The sequence below is a fragment of the Malaclemys terrapin genome, chromosome 15, assembly GCF_027887155.1.
Source record: "Malaclemys terrapin pileata isolate rMalTer1 chromosome 15, rMalTer1.hap1, whole genome shotgun sequence".
Lineage (NCBI taxonomy): Eukaryota > Metazoa > Chordata > Testudines > Emydidae > Malaclemys > Malaclemys terrapin.
This window is the reverse complement of record NC_071519.1, coordinates 1926481-1946601: the sequence shown is the minus strand read 5'-3', so window position 1 is coordinate 1946601 and position 20121 is coordinate 1926481. Positions and strand designations below refer to the sequence as shown.

The following is a 20121-nucleotide window of genomic DNA, read 5'->3' as shown; positions in this document are numbered from 1 at the left end:
AAACAATTTCATTCATCAGTTCTACAATTTGGGGAAGCAAAATGGAATGAGCAGTGGGAATTTTACTTGTGAAGGGTAGATGTGATCTTTGGTTTTATGTCTGACTCAGAGGCCCACGGCACCAGTATTTCCCTGTGTAACAGCAGAGGCCGTGGGTGGGAGGGATTTGGAAAGGTACTGCAGTGGGACTCACCCATTGATTCACAGCTCTGCCTCAGTCTCTGTCTGTCTAGCCTAGCCCAGGCGCAAGCAGCCACTCTGCAGAGCCACATCCGAGGGTGCTGAGTTCTCCCCGGTGCTGAGATGCCCCGTGTGTTGCCAGGGCTTCAGGGGCGCATCTCCTGGTCCTTAACACGGCAGTAAGCTGAGCCACTCTATGATTTCTCCCCAGTGAATTGTGGGTGAACGCGAACCTGTCTGTCCTTCTGAGCACACAGCCAGGCCAGATTCAAAAGCACCACTAAACTCGGGGCAGAGGATTTTGTGTGTGGACGGGAGCCGGGATAGGGCAAACACCCGAGTAAGAGCCCAGGTTATCTGTGCACTGAAGACGTAGCCCCAATGTCTCTAGGCCCCAGCTCTTCCCCGTTCAGAAAAATAACCCTGTTGTGCTTGTCTTATTTATTTAGCCTGTCTCTCACTACCTGCTTGTGCAGCACCTGGCCCCGATCTCCAATAGTGCTATTGTGTTATTTTAAATTATTTACATGAGAGGAACAGCAAGAGGCCTAAACTGAGATCAGGGCTCCCATTGTGCCAGGCTCAGCGTGAGAGACAGTCACTAACCCAAGAGCTGACTATCTAACTAGACAAAGGTTGGGAGGAGAAACTGAGACACGGGGCGGTGACGTAATTTTGCCATTGTCACTTGGCAGCCAGGAATAGATCCCAGGTCTCTGCAGTGCCAATCCAGGGCTCTATCCCAAATGGGCCACACTGTATGTTTTACAAGTGCACTGTGCAGTCTGTTTTCAAAAGCTTCTACCTCTGTTTATAGTTAAGTGGCTTAACATTTTACCAGCAGTATTGACACCTACCATGGATAGCCAAACTGTTTGGCCCATATGATTGACCCAGGCACGTAGGTAGCATAGACGACCTCGTTTTCAGATCCCAACCACATCTCCTCGGGTACATCGCAGCTTTTGTACTGCAGGTCTGCAATAAACAAACCACATCAACCGTCACAGCTGAGCAGGAAATAGCCTCCCACGGGAAACTCTGAGAACTGCAACATTTTGTTTAATCTCGCATCGGGGCGCGAAGTAGAAACATCAGAATTTTTCGTGAAATGAAATATTTCATTTCAACCTTACCGTATCGTTTTGTTTTGACTTTATTGTTTTGATTCATCTAATATAATATAATGTAATATAACATAATACAAAAGTCAAACACGTAACACCAGAACGAAGCATTCAACCTTGTCGAAATGAAACCTGCCTTGCAATGAGAGACTAAAGAAACTCAATCCGTTTAGTTCAAGGAGCAGGTTAAGACTTGACTTCATCAGAGTCTATAAGTACCTGCATGGGGAAAAAGGTTTCTAATACTAGACAGCTTTTTTAATCTAGCAGACATGTGGATTTTCCATCATTCGGAGGCTTTAAATGAAGACTGGCTGTCTTTCTCAAAGACCTGCTATAGCTCAAACGGAAGTTATGCAGGAATCCTTGGTGAAATTCTTCACCTTGTGCTACACAGGAAGTCAGACTATGTGCTCAGAATGGCCCCTAAAAAGTCTAAGGATCTGTTTATCCTCAGCTAGTGGAAATCGGCATTGCTGGTTGCACTGAAGCCAATGAATGATTTGCTAATTCTGAATGTCAGGACACCTAGAGGAGAAATGCTCCTGGCCTGTCGGAGCAGGAACAACGGAAAGGTGATTTTTGCCTTAGAATTGCAATCGGATTGGATCTACAGCCTCAGCACCAACCAGGACAAATTTCAAGACTTCTCGGCGCTTGCAACCAGGACTGGGTTTTCAAAAGAGAGCGAAACCCATTTACAAAGGGTTTCCAAAGCTCTCAGGCCAGCGGGAAGGAGAGCTTTTGTGGGAAATCCAGCCCTAAACGTCCCTTGTTTGTGTGACTAAATGGGAGGAGAATGGCGTGGAAAAGATGCTTTCTAGGCCCTACTGTGGAGGATTTTTGTGACAAGGACACTTGTGCTTTAGAATTTAGACTGAAGCTAACAAACTTGTTCCCCCCCGACAACCAATCAAATAATCACTAGCAGCTTGGGCTAGATTTGAGCTGGTGACCTAGAGGCCGTGTCACGGAGTATCGGGGGACTCAGGGCCCTGCACCCCCGGCTTCCTGCGATTCACTGCGACTCTCAGCCAGCCAGTAAAGCAGAAGGTTTATTTGGATGACAGGAATACAGTCCAAGACAGGTCTTGCAGGCACAGACAACAGGGACCCCCTCAGTTAGGTCCATCTTGGGGTCCCCAGCCATCCCAGCCCAGCCCCCCTTGGGAGGTCAGAGCCATCTCTGCCTCCCAGCCATCTCTCCAGCCTGCTTCCCCCACACTCTGCCTTTAGCGACCCCTCCCACAGCCTTTGTTCAGTTTCCCGGGCCCCGGAGTCACCTGCCTCCAACCCCTTCCTGGGTTCTCATGTTACAAGCTCAGGTATGTTCCCTTGGGCAGACTCACATCCCCCGATGCAGACCATCCGAGTCACACTCCCCTGTCAGCATTCACAGACCACAGTGAGAACAGGCCCAGTTCGTCACATCTCTCCCCCCTTCGAGACCGAACTGAGCAGGGTCACTTTAGCCAGTGACCCGGGGAAGTTCGAACCTACCCCCGTTCCCATGGATGCCCCCGCATCCCTCCCATTCCTTGGTGAGAATTACACCAGGCCCCTCCAGTTTCATGCCCCCCCTTAGGTCGGGGGTGCTTGATGGCACTCGCAGTTCGCATGTGGGAAGGTTTATGCGGCCTGTGCCCTTTTCCCACCCCCATACCTCTGGGGCTCCAACTGGGCTGTGGTCTTCTCCCAGCGCTCCAGTCTGGAGGTCTGTGCTTTGGGCTCTCTTGGTTTAGAGCCGCCCTTTTAACCTTGGCCACCCTCCGGAAAGGCTCCTCTATGCTGGGCAAGGGTCCTAAAGCTGTTTTCCCCTTGTCCCAGGCCTTCCTCCCCCTCTGACAGGGGTCACAGGATCCGCAGTACTGTCGGACAGTAACAAAGACCCCAGGCCAGTAAAAGCTCCGTAGCAGCCTCTGCTGGGTACGCCAGGTTCCCTGGTGCCCTGCGAGGGGAATGTCCTGGGCCCGGCACAGCAGCTGGCGGCGATACTTCTGGGGTACCACCAGCTGCCTCCTGATCCCCCCTGACTCCATTTCCCCTGGGGGAGCCCATTCTCGGTACAGGAACCCCTTCTCCCACAGGAACCTTTTCCGGCCACCTCGTCCCATGGTCTGTACCGCATTGAGGTCGGCCAGGTCCCTTATCTTCCGCAAGGAGGGGTCTCTCTGTAACTCGGCCTGGAACTCAGCAGCTGGGACAGGGATGGCCACCTGCTCTTCCTCGCCCGCTGGGCCTGAAGCTGCAGCCTCCCTGAGCCGTGTCCCTGGGCGTTCCCTCCCCACCAGGTTAGGGTCCTGTGCCTCAGGCAAGGCACCCCCCCCAAGGCCAGGGCGCAGTGCCCCTCGCTGGCTCTGACTGCGGGTCACAACCAGTGCCTTTTGGGGGTTGCTTGGCCAGTTCTCCAGGTCCCCCCCCATCAATACCTCAGTGGGCAAATACGGGTGTACCCCCACATCCTTGGGGCCCTCCTTGGCCCCCCACTTCAGGTGTACCCTTGCCACGGGCACTTTGACTGGTGTTCCGCCCACCCCCGTCAGGGTCAGGTAGGTGTTGGGCACCACCTGATCTGGGGCCACCACCTCGGGCCGGGCCAGCGTCACCTCTGCGCCCGTATCCCAGTATCCATTGACCTTCCTCCCATCCACCTCCAGGGGAACAAGGTACTCTCTCCGGAGGGACAGCCCCGCGCCTACCATATAAACCAAAAACCCTGAATCTGGAGCATCCAGCCCCCTAGAGGAGCTGGCCTGGAGCTCTCCTCCCTCCTTAGCAGGTGGTACTCTGCCAGCCCCCCTTCCCTGGGAATGCTGCCTTTCGCCGGGCTGGGTCTCTACCCAGTCAACCCTCTGTGGGTTCGGTCTGCTCAGTCTGTCCCTGAGCCTAGGGCACTGGGCCCGTATGTGGCCCTTTTGGCCACAATGGTAGCAGCCCATGTCCCATGGGTCCCCCCGGGTGGGTCGGATGGTCCTGACGCCGGATGTTCCCCTCTGATGGGGTTTTTCTGTATTTTCCCACGGGGAGGTCCCATGGTGACTCTCTCTCTGCGTTGTGGTGGGACTGTTCCTTTGGGGCTCCTCCCTTCTATCTCCTGACCGGCTCTTTACAAACTCATCGGCCAGCTGCCCTGCGTGTCGCGGGTTCTCTGGCTTTCTGTCCACCAACCACAGCCTCAGGTCGGATGGGCACCGCTCATACAGTTGCTCCAGTACCAGCAGTTTAATCAGGTCCTCCTTCGTCTGGGCCCCACCAGCCCACTTGCTGGCGTATCTTTCCATGCGGGCGGCTAGTTGCAGATATGAGATCTCAGGGGTTTTATCTTGACTCTGGAACCTTTCCCGGTACATTTCAGGAGTCAGCCCAAACTCACGTAGCAGGGCCTTTTTGAATAGTTCGTAGTCCCCTTTCTCTGCCTCTCCCAGTTGGCGGTACAATGCCACGGCTTTGGGGTCCAGTAAGGGGGTAAGGACCCGGAGTCTGTCCGCGGGATCAACCCGGTGCAGCTCGCAGGCCGTCTCAAAGGCCTCCAGGAAGTCATCCATGTCCTCCCCCTCCTTGCGTGGGGCCAGGATGCACTTATCAAAGCTCCGTGCAGTCCTGGGTCCCCCCTCACTCACCGCAGCCGGGGGTTCGCTGCCCTTCAATCTCGCCAGTTCCAGGTCATGCTGACGCTGTCTCTCATTCTCCTGTCTCTGTCTCTCTTCATGCTGACGCTGTCTCTCATTCTCCTGTCTCTGTCTCTCTTTCTCCTCCCGTTCATGCTGACGCTGTCTCTCTTCACGCTGATGCTGTCTCTCTTTCTCCTCCCGTTCATGCTGTCTCTGTTGTTCACGATCCTCCAGCTCTCTCAGTTTTAGCTCTTTCTCCCATTCCAGCCAATTCCGCTCCACGGATGCCGAACGTCGCTGGGAGGATCCTCTGCTGGCCGGCGAGCTTCGCCGGGATGGTCCCCTGCTGGCTGGGGGGGTCACGGCGCCTTCGGTATTTGCTGGGCTCCTCCCCACCCTTCCCCTAGGCATAGGAAGGAGGGGTCTCGGGAAGCCCTCAGCAGCCGGCTGACCACTCCCAGCTGGGACAGACACTGGTGCCTGCGCTGCATTTGCCCGGCTGCTTCCCTGAGGCACAGGGATCAGTTCATTCGCGCGATCTTCCGCCTCCAGCCGGGCAATGAGCTGTTCTTTGGTGAGCCTCCCAATGCGCAGCCCCCTCTGCTTGCACAGCTCCACCAGGTCGCTCTTAAGCCGCTTGGCATACATCTTCCTGCTGGCCACTCACCGGCCTGTGTGCTCACCGCTCCCCACAGTTCCCAGGGGGCCCCCTAGTGTGCCAGCCCTTCTCGAGGTCACCACCTCTCTGCCAGGGTCGAGCTGCAGACTCCTCCGCCCCTGGGACCACTCGCTGCGATCCCCCCGGGGGACCCTGTTACTGCAAATGTCCTTCTCGCTGGTCACACACTCCCAGGGGTAATAACCGTCTCTCTCTCACTCTTCAACACGCCTGGTCCCCGTCAATCCCCCTTCGTTTTACTGCTCCCCAGTCACTTACTGCAGGAAGCGCCGTCCACGGGGTGCAGTAGATCCCGCCGCTGCCACCAGTTGTCACGGAGTATCGGGGGACTCAGGGCCCTGCACCCCCGGCTTCCTGCGATTCACTGCGACTCTCAGCCAGCCAGTAAAGCAGAAGGTTTATTTGGATGACAGGAATACAGTCCAAGACAGGTCTTGCAGGCACAGACAACAGGGACCCCCTCAGTTAGGTCCATCTGGGGGTCCCCGGCCATCCCAGCCCAGCCCCCCTTGGGAGGTCAGAGCCATCTCTGCCTCACAGCCATCTCTCCAGCCTGCTTCCCCCACACTCTGCCTTTAGCGACCCCTCCCACAGCCTTTGTTCAGTTTCCCGGGCCCCGGAGTCACCTGCCTCCAACCCCTTCCTGGGTTCTCATGTTACAAGCTCAGGTATGTTCCCTTGGGCAGACTCCTATCCCCCGATGCAGACCATCCTAGTCACACTCCCCTGTCAGCATTCACACACCCCAGCAAGAACAGGCCCAGTTCGTCACAGGCCGCTCTCCTGTTTACCTGTGTTTTGGCTGCACGTCCAGTCTTCGGGAAGAACGGAGGGATCCGTATCGCTGCTAAGACGCCGCCATTTCTCACAGCCGGGATAAGAACATTGGACCCACGCCACGCACTGATCTACGGCACAGCAACACAAACACACAGCAGCTGCAGGGGCCCGCTACTGGCGCCCTGCACAAACTGGAGGCTCCGGAATCGGATGTCAAAGACAAGGAACCCGACGAAATGTAGTTAATCTCACTGTTTGTGAAGCTGTCACTACACAGGGTGATTTACAGGCATCGCTAATTTCTGGCCTTGGAACCTACAAAACCTGTCAGTTTCCTGCAGTGCCACAAGCTTCCGCTCCGTGCCTCAGTTTCCCACCTGTACCATGGGGATAACCTACCCCCCAGAGTGGCTGTGAGGATAAACACAGCAAAGAGCGTGATGTGCTTTGAGAGCTACTGATTTCTAAACTCGGGGTTATTAAACAACGAAGGCCATTTTTATGCTGAACGGGAACATTCCTACATCATCCGGTTTAATTTCACACCTTTAATTAATCCAGATTAATTTTCTTGAGTGTAGACAAGGCCTCACCACGGTTTTGGAAGGCGTGGGGCCAGTGCTGAAAGTCGCCACGTTTCTTCAATTTACACCCAGGTTTCCCTCTTGGCCCCTCCTCTCCCCGCATTAAACTTTCAGAAACAAAGGCCTGAGCTCACTGAAAGTGCTTTCTCCTCCTTCCTCCGTTTCCTCTTGGTCAGCGATCAGGGTGTAGCCCTGAACTATTTTCTTCGGCTCTCCTTTCCGGTGACGCTTATGCCTTTCTTTGTTTGCTTCCGTGCTCTCATCTGCTAGCAACAAAAAGAAAACACAAGACTTAAAAACAGACAGGGGTGGGTGGGGACACAGCAGGCGGTGGAGTTATTGTTTGTCTTGATGGGGGCTCCAGTTTCAGTCACTGATCCCAGTGGGGGGTGGGGGGGATATCACCTTCCAGCAGCTACTCTTCCCCCTCTTATTCCTGCATCCCCCTTGAAGAGCTAAGGCAGAAGTCTTCCCACATGGCAGGTCAAAGTCATGGGCGACTCCCAAACCTAAACTCCTACACATCTCTGCTTCCATCCAGGGAAACGCACTCCAGTGCAGAGGGCTAGGAGGACAAAGGCCTATGCAGCACTTAAAATCCTACTTCAGCCCCGGCTTAAAGAAACTGCCTTGTTTCTACTGTGTTCAAGGAAACAAGACTTTGTGGACAATCTTTGTAAGTAAGCAGGATCACACCAAAGAAACACCTGACTTGGATCATCAGTTTCTCCTCCTCACCCGGCAAGGCCCCGAACATTGGCCCTATCTGCATTTGCCCACACAAGAGACTTACGCATTTTCTTTCTCATCTTGTTTAAAGAAAGCTTATTGCGTTTCTTTGCTTTGGGCAGAGGCTCTTTTAGGTCCACGGCAGAGGCTGTTCCTTTTGGCTCATCGCTGTGCTGGACCAAATTCCCTGCAGGTAGGGATGTTTCGAAAGTCTCCCTAAAACAAACATTGGCAAGGATCAATTCATGATCGTTATTTATCGTGTGGATTACGTGCTGGAGCTGTACAAACTCACAACAAAAAGACGACCCCTCGACTCACTGTTCACAGGAGATGAACCTGAGTATCATAAAGATGACAGTACACCTGCCTACACCAATGAGAGAGAGAGGGTATGGAGATATAGATACATCACATTAGTCAGTTACATGGTGCAAAAAAGGTGTGGAATGACAACAGTTCTCATTTCACATCGGTTTTGCCCAGGGGGTGAGTGGGGGATCGGGTCTCTGCACCCCTTTGAATATCCTGCTTTTCGTTTTTTTCCAGCATTCTCAAGCAGTTCCTTTTGGGTGGATAATATTTTGACAGAGAACATGCACCACCTAGAGGCCAGACCGTATCTTACACTTCTAAAGCAGGTGCATTCCCCTTCCCGCTTCCCCTGCAAAAAATGAAGTTAAAAAAGGCAAAAGGTCCCAGTCGATAAGCTAAACAAACATGAGGAGGCTGGCTTATTTGTACACAACGCATGGGAATGGTAGCAGCTTCATGCTCCGTAGGAATGGCAGCGATACACATCTGGTGATTGCAAGACACTTGGGACATTTTCATTGAAGTCTCACAGCATTCCCTGCTACATCACACTCTCCCCTACCAGAACTCTGAATAAAACCCAGGGATCCTGATCCCAACTCCCCCCTGCTTCCCCTAAACAGCTGGGCAATAAAACCCAGGACTCCTGCCTCCCAGCCCCACCGCTGCTCTGATTCACGAGAACGAATGGAAATATGGATTATTCCTATTGATTACATCTAAGGTGGCAGGACCCACGGGCCCCCATGTGCCAGGCACAGCATGGACACACCATGAGAGAGACAGTCCCTGCCCCCAAAAGCGTGTACAATTCCCAAGAAACCCTGTGGCAGCTGGTGTCAACCTGACGCGTCTCCATTTCACATCCCCGTTTCTATGTAGATCTGAATAACGATTTTGCAGAACACCGGCTCAAAATGTTGACCCTTTCCCCCAATTCGGGAGGAACGTGCGTGTCGAAATATCAGGATTTCATGAGCTGACTGAGTCCAATTTGAGGGCGCGTCCCTTTTCTGCTTCACAGTCTGGGACCAGGATATGCGGGACAGGAACTGTGGGCAACCGGTCTTCTCAGAGCCAGCCATAGGAAGTCAGGACCATCCCAACCCCGGGAGCACTGCTCCGCCGTCCCTCCCTTCTTGGAAAGAAACACAGAGCAGTGGGTGGAAGTATTGCACAACCCTACCAAAACAAGACCCTCCAGCACACGTGGGATCCTGCCCCTGGGGAGAGGATGAGAGAACACAGCACTCGAGACCAGCGTTAGTCACGTCGCTTACTAATATAACCACACCTAGCTCTTATGCAGCGCTTTTCATCAGTAGATCTCCGCACGCTTTACAAAGGAGAGCCGTTTTCCTTATCTTTATACGAGGGTGATGAAGGTGGGATAAGACCCTGGACAGAACAGAAGAGAACTGCCACAGGACAGAAAGTCCACTGTTTGCTTTTGGATTCCTTCCGTTTTAACTTCAGTTGTTAAAGTTCCTGGCTGCTGTGGTTTTCCCAGACTCTCTTTTAGGTAACAGGCCCCCTGTCTCTCCATCCCTCCCTGCCTGGTCTTCTCTTCCCTGCTCCCCTGACTGTTCACACCACTGGCACTCTTTCTCATGGGTTCTTTTCCCTCTGTTTCCATGGCTACAGATAAGGGATGCCACCCCTATGTTTGCCCAGCTAGCGCTATTTGGAAACAACTAGCTAGAAGGAGGAGAAGAGCCTATTGTGTAACCTTGGTTCACACACCTCGTAGATAGACTTTATGCTGGGACTTATGAAATTTGGGCCAGATCCCCCAATGGTAGCGATCTGATTCAATGGAGTTACACCGGTTTACGCAAGGCGGGGAACTCGCCCTTTGGCTGAAGGACGTATTTCTCAGGGTAACTGGCCCTACAATTTTAACGCAAGGTATAATCCAATATACTGCAGGATAATGGGGATTGATTGCCCAGGAACTGATATACACTCACTTCTTTAAACCTTGTGGTTCTGCCGCTGCGGTAGCTTCTGCCTGGTGAAATGTCCTCTTGGACTCTTCTGCAAATTGAGATTAGAGTTCACACATTTTATCATTTCAATTTGTGCCTAGATGGTCATAATCTCATGACACGTCACACATTGAAAGGCTGGATGTCTATCGAGGTAATAATTGGATTACGGAGGGAAATGCATTTCCAGGGTCCGACAGATTTTCTGCACGCTGTCGTTTCAGCTAGACAGGCTGCAATCCTGCAAAGTGACTCACTGCGTCGCCCCGTTAAATAATAAAACAAATCAATAATATCTAGCTCTTCTATAGCGCTCATCAGAAGAGAGCTCAAAGTGCTTTACAAAGAAGGTCAGTATCATTATTCCCATTTTACAGGTGGTGAAAATGAGGCACAGCGCAGGGAAGCAATTTGCCCACGGTCACCCAGCAGGCCACGTCTCCTAGTCCTGAGACGGTGCTCTATGCACTAGGCCACGCTGCCGTTAAGTTTTCACAGGCCCCAGGTTAAGCACCCGCTTGAGTCTTTAAGAGGATTTATTTGCTTTAAGGCCAGAAGGGAGCATTATGATGATCCAGCCTGATCTTGTGCCTAACACAAGCTGTGAATTCCTACCAAGTGATTCTCCTGCAGAAAGTCGGGCCAAGTCTAAACTAGGAAAGTTATGTGCTGCTGATAACCAGCGATTTTTGCTAGCACAGATCAGGACTGGCGTCACTCAAAGTTAGCCTGCAATACAGGGGTGTTTACTTCTTTATACCTCTAAAGGCACAAGGCGGACCTAAAATTGAAAACACACACACAAAATATTTAAGCAGGAAATTTAACATGCTGTGGGATGGGGACAATTCACTTTTTATAACCTCAATTTCATGATGCCTTGTTTCTGATGGAAATGATTCCTCAGAGTCAACATAAAGTGAGGGGAGGGTCCACTTAATTTGCATGAAACTTTATGTGCTTTGGCAGGCCGAGATGCCCCCAGCACGTGGACAGCCCGAGACAAAAGCCATGGCATGGTGATTCGGGCATGGTGGCCTTTGTTTTGACATGCCAAGGGAATAAGATTGTCTTAACTGGGCCCCGGGCCAGATCCTCAGCTGGCATAACAAAGCCTAGAGCCGTCAAAGAAGTGATGTCAATTTAGTCCAGCTCACGATCAGGACTCATGATGTTTTTAAACCGCTGAAGAAGCTAAAATTCTAGCTTTCAGGCACGTTGAGGACATATTTTAGCCTGTTAAAAGGGACAGGAAACAATTCATATCTACAAAATGTGTGGCTCATCCAAATAAATACTTCATGGGGCACCAATTTAAATGTTCTCATTTGAGGTTTCCTGTGATGAGCTGTCTTGGAGTTGCTCAAGAGGCCCTGAAGACTTACCCATGCACTCTTGCAAGGACTTCTGCAGCACACTCTGGACAATTTCCTCGAACTGCAAGTCAGTGAGGTGACACATCTCCTAGGAACAGAGGCACAGGCAGGGCAGAGTGAGTGACAAATGGCATCCCCCATACCAGCTGGACTTAACTCTAACAGAGGTCCAATAAGGGTTCTTTTAATGTAGCAAATTTAGAGCTGCTACACGGGGCTTCTGTTCAGGATTAAGTTCCTGGACACCTCTGCCCTCTGAGAAGTTTCCATGATGTGGGGGCTTCTGAGATTGCTTTTAGGGCTACATAACACCATCCTTTGCTACTATTTGCTTTCAGTCTCAAGCCGGGACGTTATTATTAATGGCGCTGTCAGAGAGACACTCCAAATCCTGGGAAATAACATTATTAATATTTAATGCGACGACTTAGTACTTTTCCTACCGGAAGCACTTTGCATGCTTTAATCCTCAGAACACCCCTTGCAAGGTAGGTTATTTGTCTTAGGGTGGACCCCGACTGTGAGCCTAGGGTCCCACACTGACATAAAACGCTCAGTATGTTACAGTTGTCAAAGAGTCAAGAGATGACTTGATCACGGTGTATCAGTACTTTAACGGGGAGAAAATTCCAGAAACTAAAGGGCTCTTTAATCTACTGGAGAAAGGCAGCAGCTGGAATTGAAAGTCAAACACATTCAAATGAGAAATGAGGCACAATATTTTTTAAACAGTGCAGATAAACTCCCAAGTGCAGGGGTGGAGACTCCATTTCTGGAAGCCTTCCAATCCAGACTGGAGCCTTTCTGGAAGATGCTTTAATCCAACACAAGCAATTGGGCCCAATACAGCAGAAGCGGGTGAAATTCTATGGCCTGCATTAGGCAAAAGGTCTCTTTTGGCTGCAGAATCTAGGCTCAGGAACGAACGGGAATGTCAAATGGGCGCAGGGGATCAAATCCCGAAATGCAATGTGTAAGCCCATCCTGGCCCACGACAGACACCTGATAGGGTCTGGGTTTTCTTCACACTTTGGAAATGCTTTTCGGGCCAATAAAAGTCTTGTCGAACTGAAAATGGCCACGTCGGAGTTAGAGAGTTTAAGGCCCCAAAAGGGGACCACTAGATCAGTGGCTCTCAACCTTTCCAGACTACTGTACCCCTTTCGGGAGTCTGATTTGTCTTGCGTACCCCCAAGTTACGCCTCATTTTAAAACGACGCGCTTACAGAATCAGACATAAAAATACAAGGGCTCGTGTCCAGCAACAACCCCACTTCTTGGGTCAGGTTTAGTCACATAAAACAAACTCAAACGTCACTTCCACCCCAGTCTCACACTGAGTGCATCTGAGGTCTGTCTTCTTGCTCCTTCCTGTCCTGGCCTTCTCCGCAGGCCTCCTTCCACGTCAGTGTCTCATCTGGCTTCCTCAACTCAGGGGTCAGTATCTGCAGGCATCTGCCAACATCCACCTGTGAACCCTTCTCTCTCCAGGACTCTTCCTTATCCAGGCATGATTGGGTCCCCTGGCCCTCCACATTTCCCTGACCTGGAGAGAAGAGCTGGCTATTGGCAGCCCATCTCTCCTCTTGTCATGATCTTTTTAGCAAATGATTCGCGGATTCGTAGAGATCCTCTCCTCTAGTCTGACCTCTTGCATCATACAGGCCAGAGGAAGTGAGCTAGAGCAGTGATCACCAACCGGTCGACCGTGATTGACTGGTCAATCCTAGAGACTTTTCCAGTCGATCGCGATCTCTGGCAGTGCAGCGGGGCTGCTGGTACCTGCCCCGGACCCACGCCGCACCCGCAAGCGGCCAGCATGGCCCCGTGGGGGGAGGGCAGGGGTCTCAGCGTGCTGCTCCTGCCTGCAAGCACTGCCCCCGCAGCTCCCATTGGCCGGGAACAGGAAACTGTGGCCAATGGGAGCTTTGGGGACGATGCCTGCAGAGAGGGGCAGCGCACAGAGCCACGTGCCCTCCATCCCTTAACCTCGTTGCGCCACCGATTGGGAGCTGCCTGTGGTAAGTGCCGCCTGGCGGGAGGCTGCACCTCAACCCCCTGCCCCAGGCTCAGCCCAGAACCCCCTCCCACACTGCGAACCCCTCGGCCCCAGCCCAGAGCCCGCACCCCCTCCCGAACCCCAACCCCCTGCCCCGTGAAAGTGAGTGAGTGTCGGGGAGAGCGAGTGATTGGGGGGGGGGGGGGGAGGGGAAATGGTGAGAGCAGGGCGGGGCTGATCCTGGGTTGTCCTTAAATTCAAAAAGTGATCTTGGGTGTAAAAAGGTTGGAGACCACTGAGCTAGAGTATATCTTTTGGAAATATAAATAATCATCATCACAGAAAGTCCTGATTCTTCAGGCAATGGAGAATCCACCATGTCCCTACCTCAACGGCTCCAACAGTTACTTTCCCTCCCCGTTAAAATGCTGTGCCGTATTTCCAGTCTGGATTTGCCTAGCTTCAACTTCCAACCACTGGATCTTGTTAGACTTTTGTCTGCTAGGTTGAAGAGCCCATGAGCGATATTTGATCGTCGACTTCTCAATCTTCTTCTGCCTTTGTCTGCCTCGGTCTTTCATAGCACATGAAAATAAAGAGTGCACAGAAGGGAACAAAAACCAAGGCTCGGGCTGGAAGTATTGTTGGTGTTTAAAGCCTTGGAAGGGACAGTTTTATAGGGACATAGGAACACAGGAGTGCGGGGAACATCCTGCTGTCACAGGCAACCCCATCGCATCATCCTATTCTTGAAGGTATCAAGCTCCATGTTCAAAACAGTTAGGTTGTTTGGCCCCCACTCCTCCTGTTAGGAGACTTGTAAAACAAGGCAAAGCTCAAGATGAGTTGATGTACCCCCTGGAGGACCTCTGCGTACCCTTAGGGGTACACGTACCCCTGCTTGAGAACCACTGCTCTCGTCTTCACTCACCACCCAAAAGCAGGAATGGAACCCCGAATTATAACATTCAAAAACAAGTCAAAGAACACTTCAACCTCCCTGGTCACTCAATTACAGACCTAAAAGTCGCAATTCTCTAACAAAAAAACTTCAAAAACAGACTCCAATGAGAAACTGCAGAATTGGAATTAATTTGCAAACTGGACACCATTATATTAGACTTGAATAAAGACTGGGAGTGGATGGGTCATTACACAAAGTAAAAACTATTTCCCCATGCTAATTTTCCCCCCTACTGTTACTCATGCCTTCTTGTCAACTGTTTGAAATGGGCCATCCTGATTATCACTACAAAAGTTTTTTTTCTCCTGCTGATAATAGCCCACCTTAATTGATTAAGCAGGGGGAAGCTGTGTGTGTAAGAGAGAGAACACCAGAGAATTGTGAGCGAAGGCAAGGAGAAAGCAGAAAAAGCACCATCAGCACAACCCCGGGGTAAAAGCCGAGGGAGAGGGAGCTTTTGAGGCAGAGTACTGGTTGAAAAGAGGCTTGAAACTGTGAGAAAACAGGTGGATACAGGACTTCGTACGTTCTTTGTAAATAAACAGGATTGCATCATTAGAAAAACAACAACTCCAGCATCACGTGCTCCTCCTAAAGGAAGCAAACCAATAGATACTGAAATTTGGCTAATCACTTGGGTCAAAAAGGGGTAACAGCAGATTACAAAACAAACATACCCGTCTCATAGCACTGATTTCTCATCCTAATGCAAACAACCCCAGGAAGCCCCCAAAACAGGCTAGTGCTTGGGCCCAAGGGGCAATGGTTTGTTGATAGGATGGGATTCAAATATATTGCAAATAGTATTTTTTTGTAAATAGCTAAGCATATCCATCTAACACTTAACACACAAAGTGTGTAGGGAGATTTTATATGCCAGTTTTTAGAGATGCAACTATATAGGAACTAATGAAAGGAAATTTTTATTCATGTTATTAGATTCTGACGTTAAAACACCTTAGCTGACGCGTTGCTTGAGTTCCTTTTGGGTCTCTTTTCTACATCTCGGGGTGTTGCTGGATCTTTCACGTGGCCTGTATCCTCTTCCTTTGCTACCCTAGATTTCTTCCACTGCTGCACATCAGTGTCTGGATGGCCCTCTTTCAGTTTTGTTTTGATCGAGTCGCTCGACCCTTGGCTCAGCAGGTAGGTAATGGCCTCTTTTGCCCTCGCATCCTCCTTCTTCCCATGATGCTCAGGGCCTTCCCTCAAAGAAAGGACATGGGGTTTTGCCACCGGAGGGGCAAACGTTTTCTTCATCATCTTCCCAAGTGCTGAAATTAAAGCAAGAAAGAAACACAATGCAGCACCCCCACACACACACTTGACGCTGAAACTCTGATCTTGTGGACACATAAAAGTTACACCTGTTTGTCTGTCCCTTGAGTGCAGAATCTTAAATTGATTTACAAGGGCCATATAGATTTAGGTTGCATCCAGACAAGCATACACCCATTTAACTACCTCCTCTATTGCTTGCGATCTTTACATGAAAAATGATCTGTTCTGGACTTAATATCTATGAATCTAAGAAATGAATTGATTTCTAAATTGAAGCAGGTTTTGTGTGAGAAATGCCTTCTTTTCTTTTCCATCATGTAACTATTTCCCAGTTTTCTGGTGGCACAAAGTTGCCAAGTGAATTAATGATCATATGTTAATTAAAGCCAATGGGCCCAAATCTCAGGTCTACTATAAGGTCTCTTTATACTTCTAGAAACTTTGTATAAATGAGAAGCAGGCTCAAGAGTTCCTTTGGTTGCTAGAATCCAGAGTCCACCTGGTCCAAAGACCTCTGCCCTACAAATTATTGCTACTGTTATTACACTTATGTCGGTGTAAATACAAAGAGGTGTAGCCAACTTACTGGAATTACTTCGGATTTACATGGGAGTACATTACTGTGCGTTCTTTTCATTGTTATAGCTGTACACACGTAACAAAAAGATGGCATCTGTTTCAAAGAGCTCATAATCTAAGGCCCTAATTCAGCAAAACACTTAAGATGTCCTTAAACCCTGGTGAAGTTAATGGGAATTAAAGACGTGTTTATATACTTGGGTGGACAGACATGGCTACTGACATTGGCGCAAAGTTTGCCCTGATTGATAGCGAGCGAGTTAAATGTTTAACAATCTCTAGCACACAGGAATGTTGTGAGGATGAAATGTTTACATGCCTCTTACGGAACATTTGCCAAACCCTGTGGGCCAGATCCTCAGTTTGGGATGGGCGTTAATACGGCCTGCTCGGCCCAATTCTCCTCTCACACTGGGCCTCTGCTTTACATCAGTATACCTCGGTTGATTCTAGTGGAGTGACTCCAGATGTACACCAGTGTGAGCAAAAACAGAATTGGGCCCGGATGTGTGGAAAGGTGGGATCAACAGGGCATCCCGTGGCTGTTGTGTTGTGCAAAACAGGGTGAAAACCATACCCATGTTCAACTCCATTTCCACTGAACACCCTAATAAGAATAGGGGTGTCATATCTATCTAGCTACCATCATTTTCTCGCCTCCTAAGTACGCATCTCCCATGAGACGACGACTAGGGAGTTTTGAGTATTTTGGGCAACCAAGGGCGACCAAGGTCCACATTGGCACCTTTTATGAGGTAGAAGAGACATGATTTTTTAGCCTTTTTGCCCCATCAGCATTACCATCTTGGTGCTTTTCTGGCCAGGATGGGGGTGGCAAATAGGCACATTTTTGGTGCAGCCATGGTAGTCTAAGGCGTCATACTGACGCAAGAGGCAATGCCATGGCCCCGTGGCGACACCTTTCATGAGAGAAGAGAGGTGGTCATTTGGGGGTTTGGTCCCTTCGGTGTGCGACATGATATTGGTGTGGTTTTGGTGCGGGGGCTGGATGCCATATTGATACAACAGGCAAGGGGGGCAACCAGGCCCTATATCCACACCTTTCATGAGGTAAAATAGACATGGGCATTTGGCCCTCCAATGTCTACACGTTGGGACTTTTTAGTATAGGAGCATCCGGGCGCCATATTAGTACAGGAAGCAACACCAAACAGGGGCCCCCTTTTGACACTTTTATGGGGTAAAATAGACATAGTTATAAAGGTTTTTTTTGGCCTTCCGGTGAGATTACATTGGCCCGTTTTGTGTACAGGAGCACCATAGTGACACAGGAGGCATCACCAAGCCGGGGGCGACTGGACCAACTTTTCGTGAGGTAAAACAGACACGGTTCTCTTGGTTTATTGGCCTTCCAGCAATGCCATGTTGGTGTAGGTTCCTGGCGCCATATTGACACAGGAGGTATTGCCAACCCAAGGGCGACCGAGCCAACTTTTCGTGAGGTAAAACAGACACGGTTCTCTTGGTTTATTGGCCCTCTGGCAACGCTATGTTGGCGTAGATCCCTGGTGCCATATTGACCCAGGAAGGCAGGCCATGCAAGGGGAGGGGCGACCGAGCCTTTTCATGAGGTAAACCAGGCGTGGGGAAGCCAGGGGTACCTAAATGGGGCGTGTTTGACCCAAGCTAGGATCTCCCTATTAGCTTCAACGGGTGGGGACAGCTTTGGCGCCTTTTTTCCTTCAGCGCCCTCCGCGGCGCGCTCCCTCCCCCCGCCGCCGCGCGCGCACCTCCTCAAAGCGCCCTCGAGCCTCACGCGCTCCTAACTGCCCCGCGGGGCGCGGGAGACTCCAGTGCGCATGCGCAACCTCTCAGCCCGGCCGCCGCTCTATCTCCGCGGCGACGACGCTTGCTTTGAGGCCGGCTCCATGCGCATGCGCGGCCATCAGCAGGGGGCGGGGAAAAAGACGCGCGCGTTGGTCGAACTCACTGCGCACGCTCGTCTTGGCAAAGGCGGGGTGTGGGATGGCGCCTGCGCATTGCCTCAAGGGGAACTAAACCACACTGATGACCACGTGGTTTCACTGTGCACTGACCCTATAGATTATGGACCCTATAGGGGGGCTATATTATTATTTGTTACATATAACCCTATAGATCTGTATATGGACTAGAGCTCTAGATTATGGACTTTATGGAAGTTATATCTCCCTGTGGGTCTGTATATGGGAGGATTATGGACCCTATGGCTCAGTGTGTGTGTGTATATATATATAAAATGTTCACTAGGAGGGTGGTGAAGCACTGGAATGGGTTCCCTAGGGAGGTGGTGGAATCTCCTTCCTTGGAGGTGTTTAAGGCCCGGCTTGACAAAGCCCTGGCTGGGATGATTTAGTTGGGGATTGGTCCTGCTTTGAGCAGGGGGTGGGACTAGATACCTCCTGAGATCCCTTCCAGCCCTGCTAGTCTGTGATATGGAGCAGGCCCATAGATTATGGATTTTAAACAGCTTTATGTTATGGGTCTTTGTGTGTGTGGATCTCTGAAGCGGCTGGCTCCCTATATGGACCCTTCATGGCTATATGTGGGCTGAGATATGGAGCCTGCAGATGGATCTATAATATGGACTTCATGGGCATGCATATACATTTATATTATGCACCCCCATGGATCTATATAGGTCCTTAGACCTTATGGGCCTGAAAAAGGGACTCCTCCCCCCTATATGTGAGGTCCAATGGATTTATATATTATAGATCTGTGTATATGAATGTTTGAGGGTCCCTATATGGTCTGACCAGTATAGTATGGGGCAATTTAACCATCCCTACCCTGAAATAATTTACTTAACCCTAATAATATATATTTTATTTTAAAACCAAATAAGCCTTTCATTACGTTACGCTTTATAGAACATCGAGCGCATTCAGCCATGGTTGCTAACTCACCACTGTGGCACCTCTTGCTGATCATCCAGGAATTAGCTCGATCCCAGCACTCGGAGCGCCTCCTGCTGGCTGGTGTCTCTTCTGCCTCAGGCCCCCCATGTCCCTCCCAGACCCTAGTGCCCTCTACCTTGGGGTTCTGCCCACAGCAGTACCCTCACACTCTGGGTCTCCCCTCCCATGCGAACCCCCCGTTGCCTCAGTAGCTACTGCCAGTCATCATCTAACCCCCGCTCACTGGGGCAGACTGCAGTCTGTCATGGCTACTTATCACTGACAAGGGGGTTGGATCTGCCACCTCTTTGTCTATCCCCTGAGCTGCACCTCCACAGGCCTCAGCCTGGGGAGATGGCAGGCTGGAGCTCCCCAGCTCCTACTGCTCTTGTTCCAGTACCCTGTACTCTCAGGCAGCTTGGTCTTTCCCACCTCAAGGCTGGAGTGAGACTCTAACCCAGCCACTCCCTCACAGCCCTCTTATCAAGGCCAGCTGGGCCCTGATTGAGCTGGCCACACCTGTGGTCCGCTACTCTGCCAGCTTCCCTCAGCTGTTCTCACTCCTCTTATCTCAGGAGCGGGATAACTGCCCCCCCCCCCCACGCTTTATGAGACCCTGATTCAGCCATTGTGTACACATTGCCCCACTGATATCTGGCCCGTAAAACCCTTTGTAACACAGCTTGATCTTACAGCAGTTTTATAGCTGATGTTAAATGTGATATTTAATACACAAAACTCTAATGTGTGCAGCTATTGATTAATTCAATGTGATACACCCAGCAGTTACATCAAGGAATTGCAAAGCATGTATTCAGTCTTACCCATGCTGCCCTTAGCATTGTATTACTTAGAGAGTTACAGATTTGTATATAACCTAAGGCAACCTCCCTCTGCCTGCTCCGTTTTCCCTCTCACCCCTTGCCTGTCTTATCTATTTAGACTGTAAAACCTTTGGGACAGGGGATGTCTCTCACTATATGCATCCTGGGACCTGTAGTCTCAGACCAGGCAGGTGTAAGCAGACAG

The 20121-nt window shown here is 50.6% G+C and overlaps 1 protein-coding gene across 3 annotated transcripts in view; it reads right to left on the bottom strand.

The window, feature by feature from the left end:
• Window positions 1-19175, bottom strand: part of ZCWPW1 (zinc finger CW-type and PWWP domain containing 1) — a 36724-nt gene extending 17549 nt beyond the window's left edge. For 2 of the 3 annotated variants that reach the window (XM_054005735.1, XM_054005737.1), the window contains exons 1-8: window positions 19102-19175; window positions 15290-15606; window positions 11379-11457; window positions 9976-10042; window positions 7755-7906; window positions 7096-7224; window positions 6389-6505; window positions 1038-1158 (exon numbers count right to left, since the gene is read on the bottom strand). In XM_054005735.1, coding sequence (XP_053861710.1) covers window positions 1038-1158; window positions 6389-6505; window positions 7096-7224; window positions 7755-7906; window positions 9976-10042; window positions 11379-11457; window positions 15290-15606; window positions 19102-19126 — 1007 coding nt within the window. In that variant the 5' untranslated portion in view covers window positions 19127-19175. Of the gene's footprint in view, window positions 1-1037; window positions 1159-6388; window positions 6506-7095; window positions 7225-7754; window positions 7907-9975; window positions 10043-11378; window positions 11458-15289; window positions 15607-17943; window positions 18073-19101 lie in introns of those variants that run through there. The other variant, XM_054005736.1, reaches the window with a different exon arrangement.
• Window positions 19176-20121: the final 946 nt, after the last annotated feature.